The sequence below is a fragment of the Parasteatoda tepidariorum genome, chromosome 3 (assembly GCF_982258835.1).
Source record: "Parasteatoda tepidariorum strain Cologne lab strain chromosome 3, Ptep-v5.0, whole genome shotgun sequence".
Taxonomy (NCBI): Eukaryota; Metazoa; Arthropoda; class Arachnida; order Araneae; family Theridiidae; genus Parasteatoda; species Parasteatoda tepidariorum.
Genome location: NC_141757.1, coordinates 73,091,938 through 73,113,221, shown reverse-complemented (window position 1 = coordinate 73,113,221; position 21,284 = coordinate 73,091,938). Strand labels below are relative to the sequence as shown.

Below are 21,284 nucleotides of genomic sequence, written 5' to 3'. Positions count from 1 at the left end.
GATCGCCAATCGTCACGCAGTGGACTGATCACAAAGACGCGGTTCCCAGGTGAACATGACTGTGGTCATGACAGCGGAAGGGTGACCACTTTGATCTGCATGCTTAGGGACTGAGGGTGCATGGTCCTCTTTAAACTGTTCTTCCGTAAATTGCTCGATTTCGCACGCAGATCGTTGGACTACCGAAGCAGGGAATCCATCTCCTCTGAAGAGTATCAAAATTGCTATGATATGTCTTCGGATCATCCTCAGGGATGTTTCCCAAACCGTCGCCAATTGCCCATTGTGTAGATCGAGTGCGACGTAAATAAAGTACCTACCTACCGATCGCCAATCATGAAACCAAAAAGCATTTGCCTTTCGTCTTGGTCCCGCAGTGGACTGATCGTTAAGACACCGTTCCCAGCAGATCACTGAAGTCAAGCATCACTGGCTACGGTCAGTGTGCGGGTGGGTGACCACTTGGGTCAGTCTGCGTAGGGACCGAGGGTGTGCGGTATTGGTCCTCGTTAAACTGTGCTACCGTAAAGTGCTCGACTTCGCGCGCAGGTCGTCGGGCTACCGAAGCGGGGGTGCCATCCCCTCCGCAGAGGATCAAAATTGTGATGGCATGTCTTCGGATCATCCTCCGGGATTTTTCCCAGACCAATAGCCCATTGTCGCCAATAGCCCATTGTGCAGCTCCAGTGCGACGTGAATTAGCAACAACAGCAACAACAACGTCTTAAGCGCCATCAATATTTATAGAAAATACTAGATAAAGCTACAAGCTAAATTTTAGGCTGAGAGTTTCAGTTAAGAGTTAGTTATAAAGCGTACAAATGTAGGCAGCTTCAACCCTGACAAATATAAATTAATCGCGATTGTAAATAAATGCTTGAGTCAATTAATATTACTTCTTAAACTTATATCTTACTTTATCTTGTTCTATTAAAATCAGAATGGAAAAAGAGGAATCCAGTGGGAAAGTTGTGTTTAAATCTAAACGAAAAAATAAATGCTTAAGAACTAAAAGATTATCCGATAGTGAAGACGATAAAGATGATGATATGAGGTAAAGAGATATTTTTTACTTAGTATCAGTTTAAATCGTTATAAGAATAAGTTAGTTTTTTTTTAAAAAAATGATTATAAGAATGAAATGAAGCCTATGAATAAAAAAGTAGGCTTTGTTTCTATTTATGAAAGATATTGTAGTTGAAATCGTTTTTACTAGTTGGTGTAGTGAAGTTAAATGCTTTACGGTATAAACTTTATTAGTAAAAAGTAATTTGTATTTGCTGACTTCTTGAATTTGCATTCTTTGAAACCTTGATAATTTTTTTTAAATAGCTATTTTTTTTCTGACCAAACAATAAATTTCATACATTTTTTTCTCAAGTATATTGAAGTCTCTCGCAGGGTTGGCAAGGTTTAGGACGGAATGGATTAATCCATGGTTTAAACCGTCCTGTCCACAACCCCTTTGTCCTAAACTGTCCAAAACCCTTTTACTCAAATTATGTCACAATTTTGTCTGAACAATATTTAAAAGGTAAAATAAGCATAGAACTTATAAGATATAAGTAAATATACTAGAGAATATTTGATTTTAAAAGCTTAATGTTTTATTAATATTGTTCAATTCTTCAATTTAAACATTAAACAAAGGAAGATTAATCAGTAATCAAGTTCAATTGGTCCACTTCACATTACTAATTTAGCTGCTGCATTCACACCAAGATAGTTTGTATTAAAATATTTCAGACAGTGGCATCTTTTGATCTTTCTTTTCATCTGGATGTTTCTGGTTATGAGACCCCCACAAGCTGATGTAAAGCCTTAAATGCTCTCAATTTCTCTACCCATCTTAAAATTCCTTTCTACTTCTACGACTATATTTAACACAACTGAGTTAAAAAAGAGAACAGAAATTTAGTCATTGAGATGTTCATATAAATGAAACATTTATTGAGACATTCGTCAGATGATCAATTGTGAATATAGCAATTCCATAAAGCCTTGTGCCTTAGAGGTATGCATCGGTACTATTTTTTTCTGTACATAGTTGGAAGTTTACTTACAAGGAGGTATTACCACATTTTCTATCACGTGATAGGGAGGTGTTAGGGGGTGTGAACCTTTATAATCAAACCGCCTGAGGAAGTGACAGACTAAAAGCTCCTATTCAGTATCATATAACTAACTTGAGTGTCTGTGTAAATAGGAAAAACATACTCATTTCTCTGTAACTGCATCTAGAATTATGTATAAATGTATATCAAATGTTTTCATATATTTTTTTTGTATTGAAAAACTTATTTTTTAAAGTTAACTATTTACTATGATATTTATTTATTGTGAATTATTTTATTTTTTATATATCATTGTGGCTATTCTAATAACAATTTACGGTGTTAAGCTTTGTTATTAGGGTACCCTTCTCATAAACGGACTACTCTCGTAAGCAGACAATTTTATTGCTCTCAAGAGTGTCCATTTAACAAAGGTTTCACTGTATGCTGAAAAATTTAGTAAACATATTTTATGCTATGAGCAGGGTATCCGCGCACCTGGAAAGTCATGAAAAATCATGGAAAGTCATGAATTTCAGTATCGAACAAAATTTGTCATGAAAAGTCATGATTTTTGCTGTTTTTTTGAAAAAAATCATGGAAAGTCATGGATTTTGGTATTCCAGTGTTGCAAGTACTGCGCCAATTGTGGAAACCTGAGCCTATATGCTCCAAATTGAAGTAGTAGGCTTAAATTGCCCCGATCTGAGCCAAAAGGGATATTTTCCCCTGGGTATCCTGGTTCCCCTGGGTATCCCTAGAAGTCACAATTTTGCGGCAACCAAGCTACTGCTATGTGATGGGTTGCTCTGGATTCAGTGGGAAGGATTCTTGCACTCTCATGTGCAACTCTGCTTCATTTTACAAGATATTCTCAATTTCAGGTTTCATTTTCCACTCTCTGAAATGGAACCGAAACTTCCCAGGAATTTTCGGGGACCGACTAAACATTGCCAAAGTTTAATAGCAAACGAAAATTTTATTTCTCTTGTTTAATTTCATTGTTATTGAAGTGCCATCGTCTTCGTCAATGGCAAGCTTATGGCCTTCTTGCTCTATTCTATTTATAGAATAGTACTCTTGGAATTATCTTGGGAACCATTCACTAAGTACATATTTTCATGTTGATCCTCAGAGCAGTCAAGAATCAAAAAGCTTCATAACCTCAAAATTTCCATCTCCCTTTTATTCATTTAATTTAATAAAGATAAAAATTAATTGAGTTTCTTAAGTGTAAATTTTTTTCTGAGGGACCATCCACTAATTGCATATTGTTTTTAAACATTTATTACTTTTTTTTACTAATATTTTTTTTTATACTTATTGCATTTTATTATAGCTTCAATACTATTGAATTTGCATTTAAAAATTATTTTTTTTAATCATTTCATTAATGAAATACTGTACTGGGTAACCAATTTTAATTTTAAAAAATTAGGGGTCATTCACTAATTTACATTTGTAATATAAATTTATTAAAGTTTGCTTAATTCTTTACATATTTTTATAAATTCCGTATGATCAATATTAATCTTGTTAATGTTTTATTGAATATACTATTACAAATAAAAAAATTTTAAATTTTAAGAAAAATATACTCAATAACGTTAAATAATAGTTAAATTAATTAGAGTTTTAAATTACCTTTTACAGAATTAAATAAAGTAATTATTAATTTAAAAAATAGTATGAGCCACTCAATATTGAATTTATTTAAATTGCTTTTGCCAAAAGCTCTTTTTTAAGTAATATTTCACCTATATTAAATAAATGTTTAGGTTTTTTCCAAACTGAGACACCATTGATTCATTTGCTGTATTATAAAATGGTGTCTCTAGTTTAAGCATTGTTAGGGCGTTTTTTAAAAGAGTTCTGCTTTTCTTAGTTTGACAGGAAAGGACTTAAAATTTTTGGATGTAGAAAACGCAGAAATTTGGCAAAATTCAAATTTAATAGATGTTGGACTAGATACCACAAATACGATGACATCATTATCTTCTTCAGTAAGAAATTCTATGTATTTAGGTGCCAGGTCTATGGCACGTGCAAAAAAGTTATTAAAAGCATTGCCTCTTAAAAATAGGTTACTATACCATCTTAAATTGTTGCATCCTGTGATGAGAATGGAATTCTATTAAGGTAATAAGATATCTGGCAACAGTAATTTCTAGATCGAATTATCTTTTAAACTCTTTGGTCATTTAAAAATTCTTATTATTTATTTTATTTAATTTTATCAATTTAAAATTCTAGTTGAAGCAAACCAGTCATTGCAAATTTTTTTTAATTCCTAAATGAGAACAGAAAAATTAGGAGTATTTCTTTCCTTTCAGATGAACAAGAAAAGTATCTTTAGAATATAATTCTACAGAAAAAAAATTATTTGCTTTTGCATTTTTTTCTAGCTATTTTATTGTTTCAATTCTTTCTTTACTCTGTTTTTTAAATTTAAAATCTATAAATATGAAGATGCAGAGTATAGTTTTGGTTATGCCTTTTATTATGTTATTATAATGCTTTTTTAAATGCATTGTTGCGTTTTTGTCGGAGAAAATAGTAACTTCATTAAGTCATAAAAAATTCTTGGAATTAGTCATGGAAAATCATGAAAAGTCATGAATTTGAAAATCTAAAATGTAGCAGATACCCTGTATGAGGCTCATTATAAAATTCTCAAATTGTGAATTATCTGAAGCAGTGGTTTCTACCTAGTGTTTACTAAACATAGCAACTTTTATGCAATAAAATCTCACTAATAGTTTTTTTTGTTTCTTTTTTTAATTTCAAATTGCAAATTTGATTCTGAATCCTTTAAAAAAATTTCCTGTTTAAAAATAAAACAACTATTATTGTGGAAAAAGGCTTAACACTTATCTCTCATCAATTGATCTTGTGAATTTTACTTTAAGAGACCAATGAGTTTGATTTCAATTTTTAATATGTGAAGAACAATTTTTAATATGTAAATTAATTTGTAAAGAACATTTCAATTAAAAAATGACCATATTAAGAAAGTTTTTTTGCTTCAAACCTTTACTTGACTATCCCAATATGTTTGGTGTATTCTATTATTATAAATCTTAATTCCAATGCATCCCATTATGATGTTTTTTATTTATTTATATTTTTTTAATCTATTATTTTATAGTTTCCAGACTTAAGGAGCACCATTACTTTTGTTCTAATAAGTTTATTTTAAAAACATAGTTTAATTATTTGTATCTTTCAGTTCAGTTTTAGAAGATGCCAAAGAAATAAGAAAACTGCGAAAACGACCAAACGGTGTTAGGTAAGCTCTTATTTCATTGAAATTGGGTGGTGGAGTCGAAAATTTTTTTCTTCTGATAAGTACTTTTCTAAGTTTTATGTATTGCAAACACTCTTTATCTTTGGTAAGACAAGCAGTTATTTAACATTGATTTGTAAAATGTAGTGAAAATATTTGTAACATCAGTAACTGAAGATTAGTAGTATGGCTAAATCTGTTTCCCAAATTTTTCAATAACTCGAAAAAAAGAGATTCCTGCGAATTTCCTATGCTTTTAATTTTAACAAAACTTTTAATTTATTTGGCTTGTTTTAGAATTTTTTTTATTATTTTTTCTAAATTTGAATTTTTTATAAATAAATTAAATAAATTCCTTAGTTAAAATACCTTTGAGAATAGAATTTCCTACAAATTTCTTATGCTTTTAATTTTAATTCAATTTATGCTTAAATTAAACAACTTGTTTTTTTTTCTTCTTTAAAATTTGAATTTTTCGCAAATAAATTAAATAAATGCCTTAATTAAAAACACATTCTAATACTGAAATTTAAAAAAAAAAAAGTAATGGAAAAGCCATTCAAAACTAGGTCGGGAAAACCCACCATATACTGTAAAATGAAAGGATGTAATAACTGAAAACTACACAATGAAAAATTCATTATTATTGTTATGTGTTAGAGGAAAGTTAAAAATTATTATTTACTGCTTCTCTTTTCTTTTTTGAGTTAGTTGCAAAGCATTTGCAGTGACCACATATCCTTTCTATTGTCTTTTTATTCTTCAAGGTTATTGTAGAGGTGACGGGGCAATAACCAAATAAGTAATGAAGACATGAACAGTGTATGATTTTAAATTCTTTCAATGCTTGTTGAAATGTTCAATGTTCATCCTGGTAGGATTTGAAGAAGAATTTCTTATCATTTTTAATGACTGTAAAATATAGGTGATAGAAACAACTTATGATTGAATATGAATACCCATGGTGCTTTGCTTTTTAGCTATTTAGTACATCTCCAGAAAAAGTTAAAAATCATTTGAAACCATCATTATGAGAAGGTGAGATCTTCAGCGAATAATCAATTCAAAATGGTTATTTTTTTAATCAAGATTGAATTAGGTTTATATTTGAGAAGCAAATTTTCAATGTTGGAGAAACAGAAATTGTTTGAGAGTTTGAAATTAAATTTTTAAAAGTAAAGTAGAAAAGTTCAGTGACGTCAGGAGAGGAAAAAACTTAAAACTGGTAAAATTACTGTGAAGGAGTACTAAGTGATGTGAATCGGGCTAAGTGGAAATTAAAATCTTACTATATATGGACATTTAATTAAAGAAAAAGCTGATTGCCTTGCAATTCTACCTTGGAATAAAAAAGGGCAGAGTGGTTTCTCTTTGAAAAGGGCACTTTGAGTTTTGAAACAGCAATCACTTAACACCGTAAAAATGAAATTATTATTATATATTGTTAGTAAAAATTAATAAAACTGTATTAATAAAAATTCAGTGTTTTTGAGGAATGGTGGCTTTTTTTTTTTATAAAAAAAGACAAAGAGGGCACATTTATTGGGATCAAAGGGAAAGAAAGGCAGACTGCCCTTCTAAAAACGCTTAGGAAGAACACTAGTGTATATAATATTCATATAAAAAAGAATTAAAAAAAAATTTTTTTTTAGATTACATGTGATTTTTGAGGGTTTTAATTTTTTGTATTTGGAATTATTTTTTCTCTCACTCTACAAAAATAAAGTATCAATGTTGGACTTTATATAGACATTTCGAATAATTTATTCATTTGCTCAGTGTTTTCCCTTTCTCTATTGTGGATTACATGCACTTTTAGACAACATAAATTTTTGGCATTTCAACTGTTTTAATTTTCATTTCAAAAAGCATTTCAAGTCTTTCAAGTTTAAGATATCAAGGTTTGGCTGCATATAGAGATTTTTGAGTGATTATTCATTTATTCAGTTTTTTCTCCTTTTTTAAGAAATATGTATTCTATAGTCTCAAGAGACAATAGAATAGTTTTTTTTTTATTTAAATTGCAAGCAGCTTTATGTGTTATCCTCTGTGAAAATCTATACATTTTTATAAAAATTCACAGTATTTTTAAATTTTAAAAGATTATATTTAAATCAACACAAATTTTTTTAATTTCAGTTTGAAATGAAGGTATTCATAGAAAATTTTAGAATTTTTTTCATAATCCAAAGTATTTTGTTGTTTGTTGCTTGAGCAAAAATTAAAATGAAAATTGCTAAATTTTGTTGTGATAAACAATCTATTATCGAAGCCTATATCATAATAGTATAGGAATATACATCATAATTAAACTGTAAACATGTTTTTTTAACAGATATTTTTGTAAATACAATTTATACTTTTTAAAATTTTTATCTTGTCACTTATTGTTATAATTATTACGTTTAGTGTTATTGGACTAGCACTTGGTAAGAAGTTAACTACTGAAGAAGAATTAATTGTAGTAAGTATGAGTTTTATACTAAATATTTTCTCAAGTATTTGTTTTAAAATGGTTTAAGAAATATGCTACTACATCTAAAATATGCTACTTATTATGAATTTTTCGATGAATTCTGACTGTAAACTCTCAAAATAGGAAGATATCTGGATGCACTTATTTAGTGAAAAAAATATTTCAAAGTTCAGACCTCTTTTTTTTTTAGGGTTTTACTATATGTCTGTGAAGCAAATTTTGTAAATCTAGATGTTTTGCACACAGTTATAAAATTCATTTTTCTCTAAGATTATTTGGTATCAAAATTATTTTTTGACATTTATTGTTTCGTCTAATATATTGATTGAAAAAACTTCAGATTTTTTGATTCTTTGGTGTAAAATTTTTTGTTATTTCATATTTTAAAAAAGTAATTTCATCATAATATCAGGATTTCATGATAATTTCATTAATGTAATTTCATGATTCTCATGAATTATATTTCTTCTAATATTTCTGAACAAAAAGTTTTGAATGAAACAATTGAACTGAAAATAGGACATATAGTTAGTATATTACCTTGTAGAGAACAAAATTTTAATAGTTAATTAAATGTGTATGTGTAATTTAATAGTTAATTAAATGTGTAATACTCATAATTGTATTAAATATATTGATTACCTTAAGTGAGTTTTATTACATCTAACAGTCTCATTTTAGAGTTTTAGATTATTAGCTATTTGTTTGTTTAGTTTTAATAATGTTTTGTTACTTATAAAATACTCTTGCTTTAAATTATTAATTTCATTGAAATGCAGTTGAATGCATTATAAAGCTGTCTTGTTGCATATTAGCAGTTAGAATAATCGATCCCAAAGTATGCCTACAATTCCTTTTTTCCCTTTTTTTCAGTTCAATTCTCAGAAGTTATCAATATTAATTTGATTGAATACAAGTGTGACAGTGTTTAATGCCACAAATTTTAAATATATTAAATTATTTTTCTAATGTTGTTTATACCAACTTTGTTGTTATACCCAACTTTTGTTCTAGTTCTACTGAATTTTTAAAAAAATTGTATTATCTTTGTGTATAAATTTGTACTACAATAATATTAAGCTTATGTTCTAAACGTTACCTATAGCTACCTATTGATTAGATTGGTTTGTTGTGTTATTAATAGTGCATTATTTAATTTTCTTCTTCTTAATTTCAGAGTGATCCTTTTAAGTTAAAAACTGGCGGTTTTATTGATATGAAAGCATTGAAAGGAAAAGGGAAGTAAGTAAATGCTTTTCTCCATTTTGTTATTTTTAAGAATTTTTTTAGCTAAAATCAAATTTGCAATTTGTCATAGTAAATAAAGTTATAAAATACTATGGATGGACTAAGATCAGGGTTGGCAGGGTTTTGACATGTGACAGTTTTTGACGGTTTAAACCATGGTTTAAACCGTCACATCAAAAACCTCACTGTCAAAAATGTCAAAAACCTATATTTATATGTGAAATTTAATTAATACATAAAATTTATATATTTTTTATAAAGGATAGTGTTTCTAAATATGTTCTAGAAAAAATAAATTTAAAATTTTGAAGAAACACTTATATTTTGAATAGTAACCAAAATCTTGTACTTTTGAAAACTCACATCGTTTGTAATATTATGTATTCATTTTCATGTGTTATTGAAAATCTGCAGTGATATTATTAAGAAATTTATTTATAACCAAATTTAGTGTATAGTATAGATTATACTAAAAATTAGACATTTTTAAAGATAAACATTAGCAGTTTTGTACATTAGACATCTTTTAAAGAAAAATCTTTTATTAATTTTGAATTAAAGATAGATATTTAATTTTGATAAAGATAGATATTTAATTTTGAATTAAATTTCTACTTCCATCATTTTCTTTTTGATTATTTAATGTGATGCATGTTCTAATTTTTAAAATTATGTATTTAATTAGGATAATTAAAAAATTTCCATAATAATTTGTTTAAATATTTCATGGATCAGTGACTGTAATGTTCATCTGTTTAGTTTGACTTTTGCGATTGGTTGTTAGTTTTTCAGAAAAATCAGTAATTCTGAATTTTAAATCTTCAATTTTTTTATTCATAGTTAACGTAAGACAATACAAATTTAAGTGCTTTCTGTTAAATATACAGAATAGTTAGTGTCGATTTACAGTATATTCAGCCTGTTCATTTACTTTGCTGAAAATTTAGTTTATCCAAATACTTGTGAATTTCATTTTGCTGAATAATATATAGTTTTGTTGAATATCTAAATATTCAGCTGTTGAATAATTACTGCTTGCTTTCAAGATATACATTATTTGTATTCTTAATACAAGTGGAGAAAAAAAATTAAAAGATAAAAATTATTTTAAAATGATAAGTGTAATAATTATAAATAAATATAATAAACAATATAAATTATATTTATCATTATTCATAAATATAACTACTTTTAAATTCAAATTAACATACTGGATAATAAAGATATTCGGTATAACATTAAAATTTTTTTTTCATACATTTGTATCAAGTTTGTATTTATACAACATAACTTGTAAGTTCCTTATAAATATTAGTTATATGTTCCTTATATGTCAAAAATGCATAGTAATAAACTTTTAATTTTCTTGAATATCAAAAGAAAAAAAAATTTTTTTCAAAATATATTTAAAAAATTTTTGTGCAAAATTTTTCTGCACATGCATTTGAATATAAATTTCTGAGATTTTAAATCTGTTATATTATCTTAATTTTAATTAAAAAATATTTTAAAGCCTGCTGATTACCTATAGTATAATTAAATTTCAATATAATGCATGGCAACTGTTGGTAGTTTTGAAGTTTATATATTTTCTTGACGAACTTCAGTTTTTGACGGTTTAAACCAGTATTATACCCTTGTCATGTCAAAAACCATTTTTTGACGTCAAAAACCCAACCCTGACTAAGATATATGTTTGTTTAATAAAGTAGAATAGTGCACCTTATTTTCTTCTGATGAAAACTTCACAGAGATAGTTTCGAATAGTATATAAATCATTTTAAAATTATTTGTGCTGCAATAGTTTATTTCCTTATCTTAACTATAACAGAATGCAAAATCTACACACTTAAACATTCACCTTGGCTTAAAGATCCTAGTTCAGCTTTGTGTTGTTAAAATGTTCATAAAAAGATGCCTTTTTCTTGTTTTTGCTTTTTAAAAATTACAAAAAATGAGGTCATTTAATTCATTAATTTATTTTTTATTCAAAGTTTCTATAAGAAAAGTTTTATATCAAACTTATTAAGTTGTTTGATATTTAAATTACTAATTGAAAGTTTTACTACACTGTTTTTTCTACAGTATTTAAAAAGTTTGTTTTTTATAAAACAATACAAAAAAAGAATTGACTGTGCTGTTTAATCATCTATTTATTCAGTTGATGACTAAATATCTCTTTAATTTATATTTGTTATTCACTTTCTTGTTACAAAATTTAAATAATGATTCGGTAATGATTTTTTTAAAACAATATTTATATTTTAGATCTGGTGTGGAGGAATTGGATGCAGTTCATTTAGGTAGTGTCTTTTCTGCAGAGACTAATCGAAGAGATGAGGATGCTGACATGTAAGTGCATATAACATTGCTTACACTTTTCAGTGTGGGTAGATTTATATACAATATAGTTCAGTTTATTTTAAATATATATATATATTTTAGCTAAAAATAATTTGTTTGCAAATTTCATTTTTAATTTAATATATATTCATACAATTTTTATTAATTTTAAAAAATGAATTTTTTTTTATTGTTTTGTTAAAAGTTTTAACTTTATTTTCAGTACGGTTTTGCATTAATTTTATTTTAATATTTACACATTAATTTTTTTTGCTCTAGAAGTGTTTATAAATATTAATGCAGTCTCTTCTACAAATTCTTAGAAATTTTTTACTGTTATTTTTCTCTTTTACAAATTTATCTTTTGTGTATTTTGTTATTTTGATTTCTTTTTTTATGTGAACTAACTATTATTGTCACATTAAAAATCACCACAATTTTAAGACTAATAGTTATAACTTTTACTTCTTAAAAATGTTAAGAGTAAAAAAAAAAATTGTTTTTGATCAAAACTGTATTTATATGTAGATTATATGCCAGTATGATGACAATTGTCACCAAATGTTCTATAAATGTCGCTAAAATCATAGACATGGGCGACAAATTTGTCGCCTTGAAATATGTTTGGAATTTACAAAATGATAACGAAAATTAGTTTTTTTTGGTATCGAATTCCAAGCATTTAAAGGAATTTGTTGTACTAATTTTATTGTTTTACTCGTGGTATGAAATTCAAATACGTGTTATTAAAATGGAATAACTAAAAGTGTCTGGTAAAATTTTTTTTAAAAGTTACATTTTGAAGTTTCAAATTTACATGTGCTGTGCTTTGTATTCATGTATTTTCAGTTTAATTTTTCATCAATGAAATAATATTTTTTGCTCTTTTAGAATTGACTATATTTAATATTTTATTATTTTTAGCTAATTAGTTTTCATTAAATTGTTTTTAATTATATAAATGCTTTATTAATTTTTATTCCAATGCATTGTCAAAAGTTTAAATATTTTTATTTTTTTTATAAAACCATGAAATTTTTTAACTTTGCTGAATCTAAAAAAAATGACTTTTGTAAATGATTACCTATCCTTAGTAGGTTTAAACACACTTTAAATTACAGCTGAATAGCTTTAGAAGTAAGGTGATGTGATGCTCACTTTGAATTCATATGATGTCAAATAATAAATTGGGTTTTCATGAAAATGAGGTACAGACTATATGGATCAAATTTTTTTTAAATAATTTTCTTGATATTAAAAAGTAAAATTCATAGTTCCAAACTAAAAGAACTCTGCAGTATTATTTTATGTTAGTTGTCATTTTGAATTAATTAATTGAATTATTTATTTTTTTGAATTTAATAGAATTATTTTAATTTTTCTTGATACTGAGAAGATACTATTATTTTGCATTTTATCACTCCATATTTGAAATTAACTCCATATTGGAAAATTTTAGAAACAAAATTTATTTAGTTTGTTTAAAAATCAAAATATATACTTATTTAGAATGCTTTAGTATATTTATTTTATTTATTTATTTGCAGGATGAAATATATTGATGAGGAATTGAATAAAAGAAAAGGAGTTTCTAGTACTCCTGCATTAACAAATATAGCATCGTAAGTACTTATATATCTGTTCATATTTTTTTAAGTTCTTAAAATTTGCCCCTGTAATGATTTTGCTTTTTGAGGACCTACTAAAAATTTCATCAGAATGGTGTATTTATAAAAACAAACTTTTTTTGAAAATGTTTGTGGGAAAATGATAATAAATGAAGTTTGTTACTTTTTAGAAATTCAATGTTTTAACTTATCGAATATTTTCTTAAAAGCCTTTGCTAGAAAAATACTAATAGGAGTTTTTAACAATGCACTTTTACGATTTATTTTGTCATTTAAAATATATAATTTTAAATGAATATAATTATTTATAATTGAATATTTATTAATAACTGAAAAATCTAAGCCAAATGGCAACATTATTTCTTAATAATGACTGAATAAATTTTTTTTGTTTTCCTTATTTTTAAAATATGTATTGAAAAATGAATTAAGTGCTCAGAACGTTTTTAAGTTCTATAAGTTTATATAAAAACTTATCCCAATTTTAATTATTAATCTGCCTTTGTGCATGTAAAATGTGTATTATTCAACGAAAAAAAAGTAAAATAATTTAAAATTTTATTTTAGAAAAATAGCTGAAAATGAAAGGGCTCATGAAAGTGAAGAGAGTGTAGATAGTGATGGGTAATTATCATTGATTTATCAATTAAGAGTTATTCTGCAATAATTTTTATTTTAATTAACTATACATTATAGATATTTATTATTAAAATCTTGTGGGCTTTCGTCTTTTGCCTGCTAACACTCACCAACTTAAAAGATAACATCTCTTTTTATGTTTCATTTTGCTCATTAGTAAGTTAATCTTGCTGAGTTAATCTAGTTGAGATGTATCATAGGTAATAATTTGGAATAACTAAATTAAAACAGAAATAATTGTTAGATGACTTTTCCTGATATTTAAATTAATTCAAAAAGTGTAACTTAAGCATTGCTGAGTTTGGTTTTTCCTATTTCTAAACAATTTCAACCAGTTAGCAATTTGTGCAAGGAATATTGTAAACGCAGTTAAATCCCCTGAGCGATAATATAACTTAAATGAAATATTTTCATGCTGTTGCTAAATCTTTGTCAGTTGTTACAGGTGTTTCATTTTGCTAATCAAGCTAGCTTTGCTCATTAGTAAGTTAATCTTGCTGAGTTAATCTAGTTGAGATGTATCATAGGTAATAATTTGGAATAACTAAATTAAAACAGAAATAATTGTTAGATGACTTTTCCTGATATTTAAATTAATTCAAAAAGTGTAACTTAAGCATTGCTGAGTTTGGTTTTTCCTATTTCTAAACAATTTCAACCAGTTAGCAATTTGTGCAAGGAATATTGTAAACGCAGTTAAATCCCCTGAGCGATAATATAACTTAAATGAAATATTTTCATGCTGTTGCTAAATCTTTGTCAGTTGTTACAGGTGTTTCATTTTGCTAATCAAGCTAGCTTTGCTCATTAGTAAGTTAATCTTGCTGAGTTAATCTAGTTGAGATGTATCATAGGTAATAATTTGGAATAACTAAATTAAAACAGAAATAATTGTTAGATGACTTTTCCTGATATTTAAATTAATTCAAAAAGTGTAACTTAAGCATTGCTGAGTTTGATTTTTCCTATTTCCAAACAATTTCAACCAGTTAGCAATTTGTGCAATGAATATTGTAAACGCAGTTAAATCCCCTGAGCGATAATATAACTTAACTGAAATATTTTCATGCTGTTGCTAAATCTTTGTCAGTTGTTACAGACAAGTTAATTGTTGACATCAATAAAATATTATTTGTGATCCAAATTAGGTTTCATTATTTAAGATATGATGTGTGCTGTTCCTTGTGGAAGAAGCACAAACCACTATTTCTTGTAAACATATTCTATTGTTTTTATTTAGGATTTTACTTCTAAGTATGATCACAATTTTTTTATAGTTATAGTTTGATAATAACTGTTAGCATGATGCACATAACTAATTATGTGCCAAACAAATTATGTTATATTAATGTTTATGTAATTTGTAAGTATCATAAACACACAGAATTATTTTCCACTTCTTTTTATCAGTACTTTTCGGTTATATTAAGTACTATTAGGGTATCGGTTCTATTAGAGTACTTTTCGGTTAGAAAAAAGGAAATTCAATTATTTTTTTATTTTGTTTAATTTTCTTATTTCATTTAATTTTTATGTGTTTAAAAAATAAACAAAATGAAAAAATTTGGTTGGGTCTAAGTTTTTTGGAAACTTTTTGCATGCTCCCGGCTGATTGAAAAGTACCGATATTAATATTATTTGCATCAGCGTTTATTTTACTTAAAATATATCATGTATATTCGAAATATTATAATATGACTAGCATATTATTTTCTCTATGAGCTCATTTCCGTTTCGAAATTTCAGCAATTGAAACAGAGTGCAAAACATTTTAGTATTGACAACATCGACTATGAAATACAACTCAATTCATAGTACCACATAAGAGAAATGTGTGTAGATCTTCGTGTATTTTAAAAACTATATGTATTTTAAATTTTGTACGTTTTTATTATTGGTCAAAAATGTATTAAGTAGAGGATTTACACGTTTTATGTTAATTTTTGATACCTGATTAAAACACTTAATAACAAATATGTTTACAATGTTACAATTTTATTACAATGCTAGGTATAACAATATTACGTTTTTTCCAATGTGTAGTCCTCTTAAGGATGTGGATGTCTTGTTTGAAGTACCTGAACATTTACGACATTCAACGACAAAGAAATCAGAAGAAATGTTATCGAATCAGATGCTTTCTGGAATTCCTGAAGTAGATTTAGGGATTGAGTTAGTATCTAGGATAAATCCTAATTATATTTTTCTTTTAAATTTTATTTGCTTTTTATGTAATTTTAAGTACTGTTTTAATTTTAATGTACATCATGAAAAAGTATTTTAAATTATTTTTAATCTAATGATATGATTTGAATTTTTACAAAAAGTTTACATATTACACGCAGAGTTATTATTATTAAATTACTAATTCTTTGTAACAATAGTATTTTAGAAATGAATTTTTAAACAGTTAATTTTAAACTATATGAGTCAAAATTCATTATTGCTTCTTTTGGCTTACCTCTATATTCTTTTTGCAAAAATTATGTTTGTAGTAAGAGAGAGAGTTTTTTATCAGAGAATATTGGATTTAGGAATATGAAATGCTTTGTATAATGATATGTTTATTTGTAGCAATTGTTCAAATTCTTTACGTTATCTGCTATTTTGCACTTGTTTAAGAAGGAAAAAAACCTTTTTGAGTATAGAAATTTAATAGCCTTTGAGTCTAAGCATAAATCTGTGTTTAATAAATGAATTTTTAAAAATTAAAATTCTTAATTAATTGCATTAGATTTTTCATTGCAACAATCTGTAGTATTTAGGTTTTGAGTACTTGTATAGTTAGTATTCTTACTTCTAGTTTCAGTAATTGTCTTAAAATTTCACATATTGTTTAAAAATTTATTTATACAATTTGAACAAAATAAAAATTAAAGAAATTACTTTTGATCAGAACTCTAAGAGAAATATGTTCATTTTCTTGAATCATTTTCTAAAAAATAGAAATTCTCTAATTCAACAATACACTTTGAGGTTTCTCATTTTGTTATTAGTTTTTGTAGTAATTTTGTTAGTAGTCTCATAACTAACAGATTTTGTAAAAGTTTGATTACAAATTTTAAAAAGTTGAAGTTGAACTATTTAACCGTATGTTTTAAAATATATCCTAAAAACTCCTAAGAATCTCTTTCTGCAAATTTCTATTTCATTTATACATGTTGTTTTAATGAGTTAAAAATTAAGTTAATATGGAATGATTCTAACTTTTCTTTCTTATTAAAAAAACGAAACTTCTTATTAACATTTATTAAATTTTCTTCTTTGATGTGTTATTTATTGCTCTGATTGAACAAAAAACAGCATTTATGAAAATAGTTTAAAAAACCTTATTATTCATTTGACATTTTTGTTAAAAGTGTATCATTTTTGTTGTAAAAGTTTCAATCAATGTTTAGTTACCAGTATTTTTTTTTCATAAACTGGCTTAAATATTGCTACAGTTTAAAAAGTAAGCCTTGACTTATCCAATTGAAATTGTTTAAGGGAGCGGATACGAAACATTGAGGCTACTGAAGAAGCTAAACTTCAAGTGTTAAGAGAGAGAATGAAAAAAAAAGAAAAGAGCATGTCTTTTGTCCCCACAAATATGGCTGTGAATTTTGTACAACACAACCGATGTAAGTGCTTGGTTTATCTTTGTTTTGTTGGCAATCATAAACATGTTATTTCTGGCTAATTGTTATTTTTTCTTTAGTCAATGTTGATGAGACAGACAATCCAAAGCATAAAAAAATGAAAAAAGAAGTCACCTCTACAGATCGACACAGCCCTCCTAAGATTATTGCTCCATCAGGTTAGTTTCATTAAACAAATTTTATTTGGATTCAATTTCATTTATAATCGTTTCATTCATAATGCAGTTGCGAAAAATTGAATTTCATAAATATGGTGGTCAAATAATAGATTTTTTTTCTTGTTTCACACTGGTTTTGATTAGAGGAATCTCTAATTTTATTTTTTTTAATTGCTTTTTGTATCACGAATTCATTTATTTTATTTTCAGGTTCTACTAAGGGGAAACAAGAAGATGAAGAGAAAGCAACGGATGATTTTCACTTTGAAAAATTTAAGAAGCAATTTAGACGGTTTTAATATTTCATGTAAACAAATGGAAGCGTTGTTTTTATTTAATTTTAATTTTTTCAAAAGTTTTGTTTGAAAATCAATTAAATTAATTTGATCAGGATAGCAGATGTACCAAAAAAAGACTTCTTCGGCACTACAGCCTGGCACAGGTCAAGGCTGCCTCAAAAAGTTTTCGTTGTCTTGCCCTAATAGTCACCATTGCCCTCCATCTTCCAACACTGATCATTTGGAGATCTATTATACCTCTGTCTGGCCACCTAATGGGTGGTCGGCATCTCTTAGGATCACCAACTCGTTTAAAAAAGTCACTGTCTTATTTGGTTCGTTGTAAAAAAAAGACTAAATATTTAAAAAAGTTAACTGAGGAAAATAGAAAGGGATAGAAATTTACAGTTTGGTGTGTGCTGTTTAGAACGTTAACTAATTTATTGCCAGTAATTTTCAAAATTATCTCCAAACGTTTAGCTGAGAAACTTAACTGTCCGCTGTTAACTGAGAAAAGTGTAGAACAAAGTTTCAAAATAATCACTCATAGCCGAAACGATATGGCATAGTCAGTCTGACTACAAATTTTCAGTTAAAAGAGTCATGCAATAGAAAACATTGTTTTTTTTGTTTTTGTTTTTCTGGTCAGCTGCTATATCACACTTCATCTGTTTTGAAGCTGGAAAAGAATATGTTCTTGAATTTCTTTAGTGTTGAAAACTGTACAATTTTGCCTCCTCCTGATTTTTATAATTTTTATTTATTTTTTATTAGTTGGTTTCTGAAACTATTCTTTATTTTTTGGATGCATGATGTAACGTTGATGTATTTATTTTTTATATGAGGCATTTCAAAATTTCCTGAAATGTATTCTGAAAGTGCAAATGGAATTGTAACTGGAAAGTATGAAAATATTAATTTTATTGCATATTACAATAATCATCAGGTGGAAGAAACATATGTATATTAATTCATTTGTGTATTAAAATGTATGTATTCACTTTGTGAAGAAATAAAAGTTATATTGTTGTTTTTAAAGTTATGCTTTTGTGTTTAAAATGCATATTAACTGTATTTTATCTATTAAGAAGTTAAATAATATGTTAGAAATCAATAAATTTATAGAGAATAAAGGGGAAAAAATATTTATGTAAAATAATAGCCTTTTTGTATCATAATGTGTTTTATTGTTTTTGTACCTAATATCTTGTTGGTTAACTCAGCCAGCTCATTATTATTGGGATTTTATTGTTTTGTCGTTACTTTTTAAAATCTTTTTTTGGATCTTATCATTTATAAGTTCTCAGTAAAAGAGAAGACTGTGCATTTCATGTTGAAATGCATTCTGATTCTTTCACTTTTTTGCATTTTACTTAATATATTTGGAACTTAGTGCACAAAACACATTAATTTTACATGCAATCAAACCTCATATACCCTTAAAACAATGGCCTATCGTTTTTTTTCTTCTGTTCGGTTCTTAAAATCTTGAAACTTATTCTGATCATGTGTGTTACACTGATTTCAACTATGCAATGAGTTTTCTTTTGTCAGTTATACTTTTGGAGAATCTTCTTCTAAGGTCATTGTCACTGGTCAATGCAATCCATTCTATACCAAGGTTTGCCCATTTTCCAAATGGATGATCCTCAAATCTTTTTCTACAGAGTCGAAGCAACTGACAGGTAGTCTTTCTTTTTTTTATAATTTTCATACGATTAATAAGTATGAGCAATGGACAGTGTGAGGGGGGGGGGGTAGAGCACAATTTTTTTTTTTTTTTTTTTGAAAACTGTTAGTTTACTTTAAGTTTCATAAATGCATTTATGCATAAATATATGCGTAATACATCTAAAAAATGAACATGCTTTTATATATATAACACTTAAAATAAACGAACAGTTTTCTTAAAACAAAAAGTGTGCCTCTGCATCCTACACTCATAAATATAAGCTTTTTCACAGGGTTTGTGTTGTCAGTTTAAATTAGTTGTTCAAGCCATTATAGGCTATTACTTTTTATGACCATCCATCATCTCAGGTTGTTCTACAAACGAGAAAAAAAAATAGAACTGCTCTTAGATAATTTTAACTGATTTCGACTATATTTGATATGGTTATATCAAATGTAAAAATTATTTTTATTTCAGAATTTTATTATATTTATGCTTCCTGAATCTGATCAAAAAGTTCTTAAATTTCAGACTCACTACAAGTCTTTAAAGATAGAGTTAGTAAAGAAATTATTTGTTTTCAAATCACGTCCCAAACTTGAATGAATACCAGTTTTGCATTTTTAAATCTGCATTGTGAAAATCCTATATTTTGCAACTTAGCTATGAAATGAATCTCTAAAAGTAGACCTTATAAAGTAAAACTATTAATACATCTAAAATCATACTCCAGATGGAGTCTAAATCGATTCAGTATTCACTGGCACAGCTTAAACCTGTGTAATCTGTGTTTAAAACAAAAAGTAATTTGTTTTAATAATGATCAGCAAATATTTTAATATGTATGGTAAACAAAACTTTTCAACTATGCAATTTTACATAATATGAAATGAGTCAATTTAATAGCTTCTGCAGTATAATGCTTTAAAAAATGACATTTTATTATTATTAAGGATTTGGAGCACTTTTTATTTATAATTTCTTCCAAACTATATTTCATTAATTTGAATCAAATTTTATTATTGTAATTCAACAGTTAAGTTTGCATACCTAATAAATGAAAAGAAAAAAATATATTAGTATGAATTAAATAATAAAAGTTTAAAATAAGTAAACACTATTGTGTTAATTAATATATTTTTGGGTTAAAACAAATTTAAAGACCATATTGTGAGTTTGTGATATGCCAAAGGAAGAACTGATTTAAAAATAACGAATACAATAACAAATTTGTTTTTAATTAAAATATATATGCCATCTGATTGCATATAATTTATAGCAGGGAGCTTCTTTAAAGTTTCTCAAAGTTTTACATCATCAATAAAACAATTTATATTAGTAGTGTGTCTTATAAAAAGCCTGACGATTTGAAAAATTATCTAAAAAAATAGAAAAAGTTAAAAGTGTATGGTTAGCTGCATTCTGCTTTAGAAACAAAATAGTTTATTTTCACTAATTTTTAAAATTCATTACAAATTTCTTCAACTGATAAAGCTGCCGACTGGTGAGTACCATAAACCACTATTTTCAAAATAACTCATTTATAAAGACAACGTGATTCAACATGTGGACAAAATTAACGTACGTCGTTGCAAATATTTTCTGTTGGGAAGGTCTGACAAACAGTAAAAATCATTGATTTATAGTTTTCGTTATCAATATATGTGAATAATTTTAGAACTTAAAATGAATTAACAATTGGTTTCTTAAGCAGAATGCAGCAAACAATAATACTCTCTCCGTATTAAAACATCGCTTAGTTTTGGGACATCCGGTCAGAGTATGTAGAATATAATAGCGCACAAAGCATCAGACATACATGAATGAAATAAATAAACAAAGGTAAAGAAAGCGTAGCAAAAAT

General features: G+C 26.6%; 1 protein-coding gene across 1 annotated transcript; it reads left to right on the top strand.

Moving 5' to 3' along the window:
• The first annotated feature begins 677 nt into the window (after positions 1–677).
• On the top strand, positions 678–18,786 carry LOC107455840 (splicing factor C9orf78). Its single transcript, XM_087159580.1, has 11 exons — positions 678–1,054; positions 5,284–5,343; positions 7,750–7,804; positions 8,994–9,058; positions 11,333–11,416; positions 12,955–13,029; positions 13,603–13,659; positions 15,718–15,846; positions 17,161–17,294; positions 17,372–17,470; positions 17,681–18,786. The coding sequence occupies exons 1-11, from the start codon at positions 942–944 to the stop codon at positions 17,767–17,769; spliced, it is 960 nt and encodes a 319-aa protein (XP_087015706.1). The 5' UTR covers positions 678–941; the 3' UTR covers positions 17,770–18,786.
• Positions 18,787–21,284: the final 2,498 nt, after the last annotated feature.

What these genes read in the sequence shown, in the direction of transcription:
- LOC107455840 (XM_087159580.1), top strand. Translation starts at nt 942, where the DNA reads ATGGAAAAAGAGGAATCCAGTGGGAAAGTTGTGTTTAAATCTAAACGA. An exon ending in GCATTAACAAATATAGCATC is followed by an intron (nt 13,030 to 13,602) that starts GTAAGTACTTAT and finishes ATTTTATTTTAG; the next exon opens with AAAAATAGCTGAAAATGAAA. An exon ending in GAAGTAGATTTAGGGATTGA is followed by an intron (nt 15,847 to 17,160) that starts GTTAGTATCTAG and finishes AAATTGTTTAAG; the next exon opens with GGAGCGGATACGAAACATTG.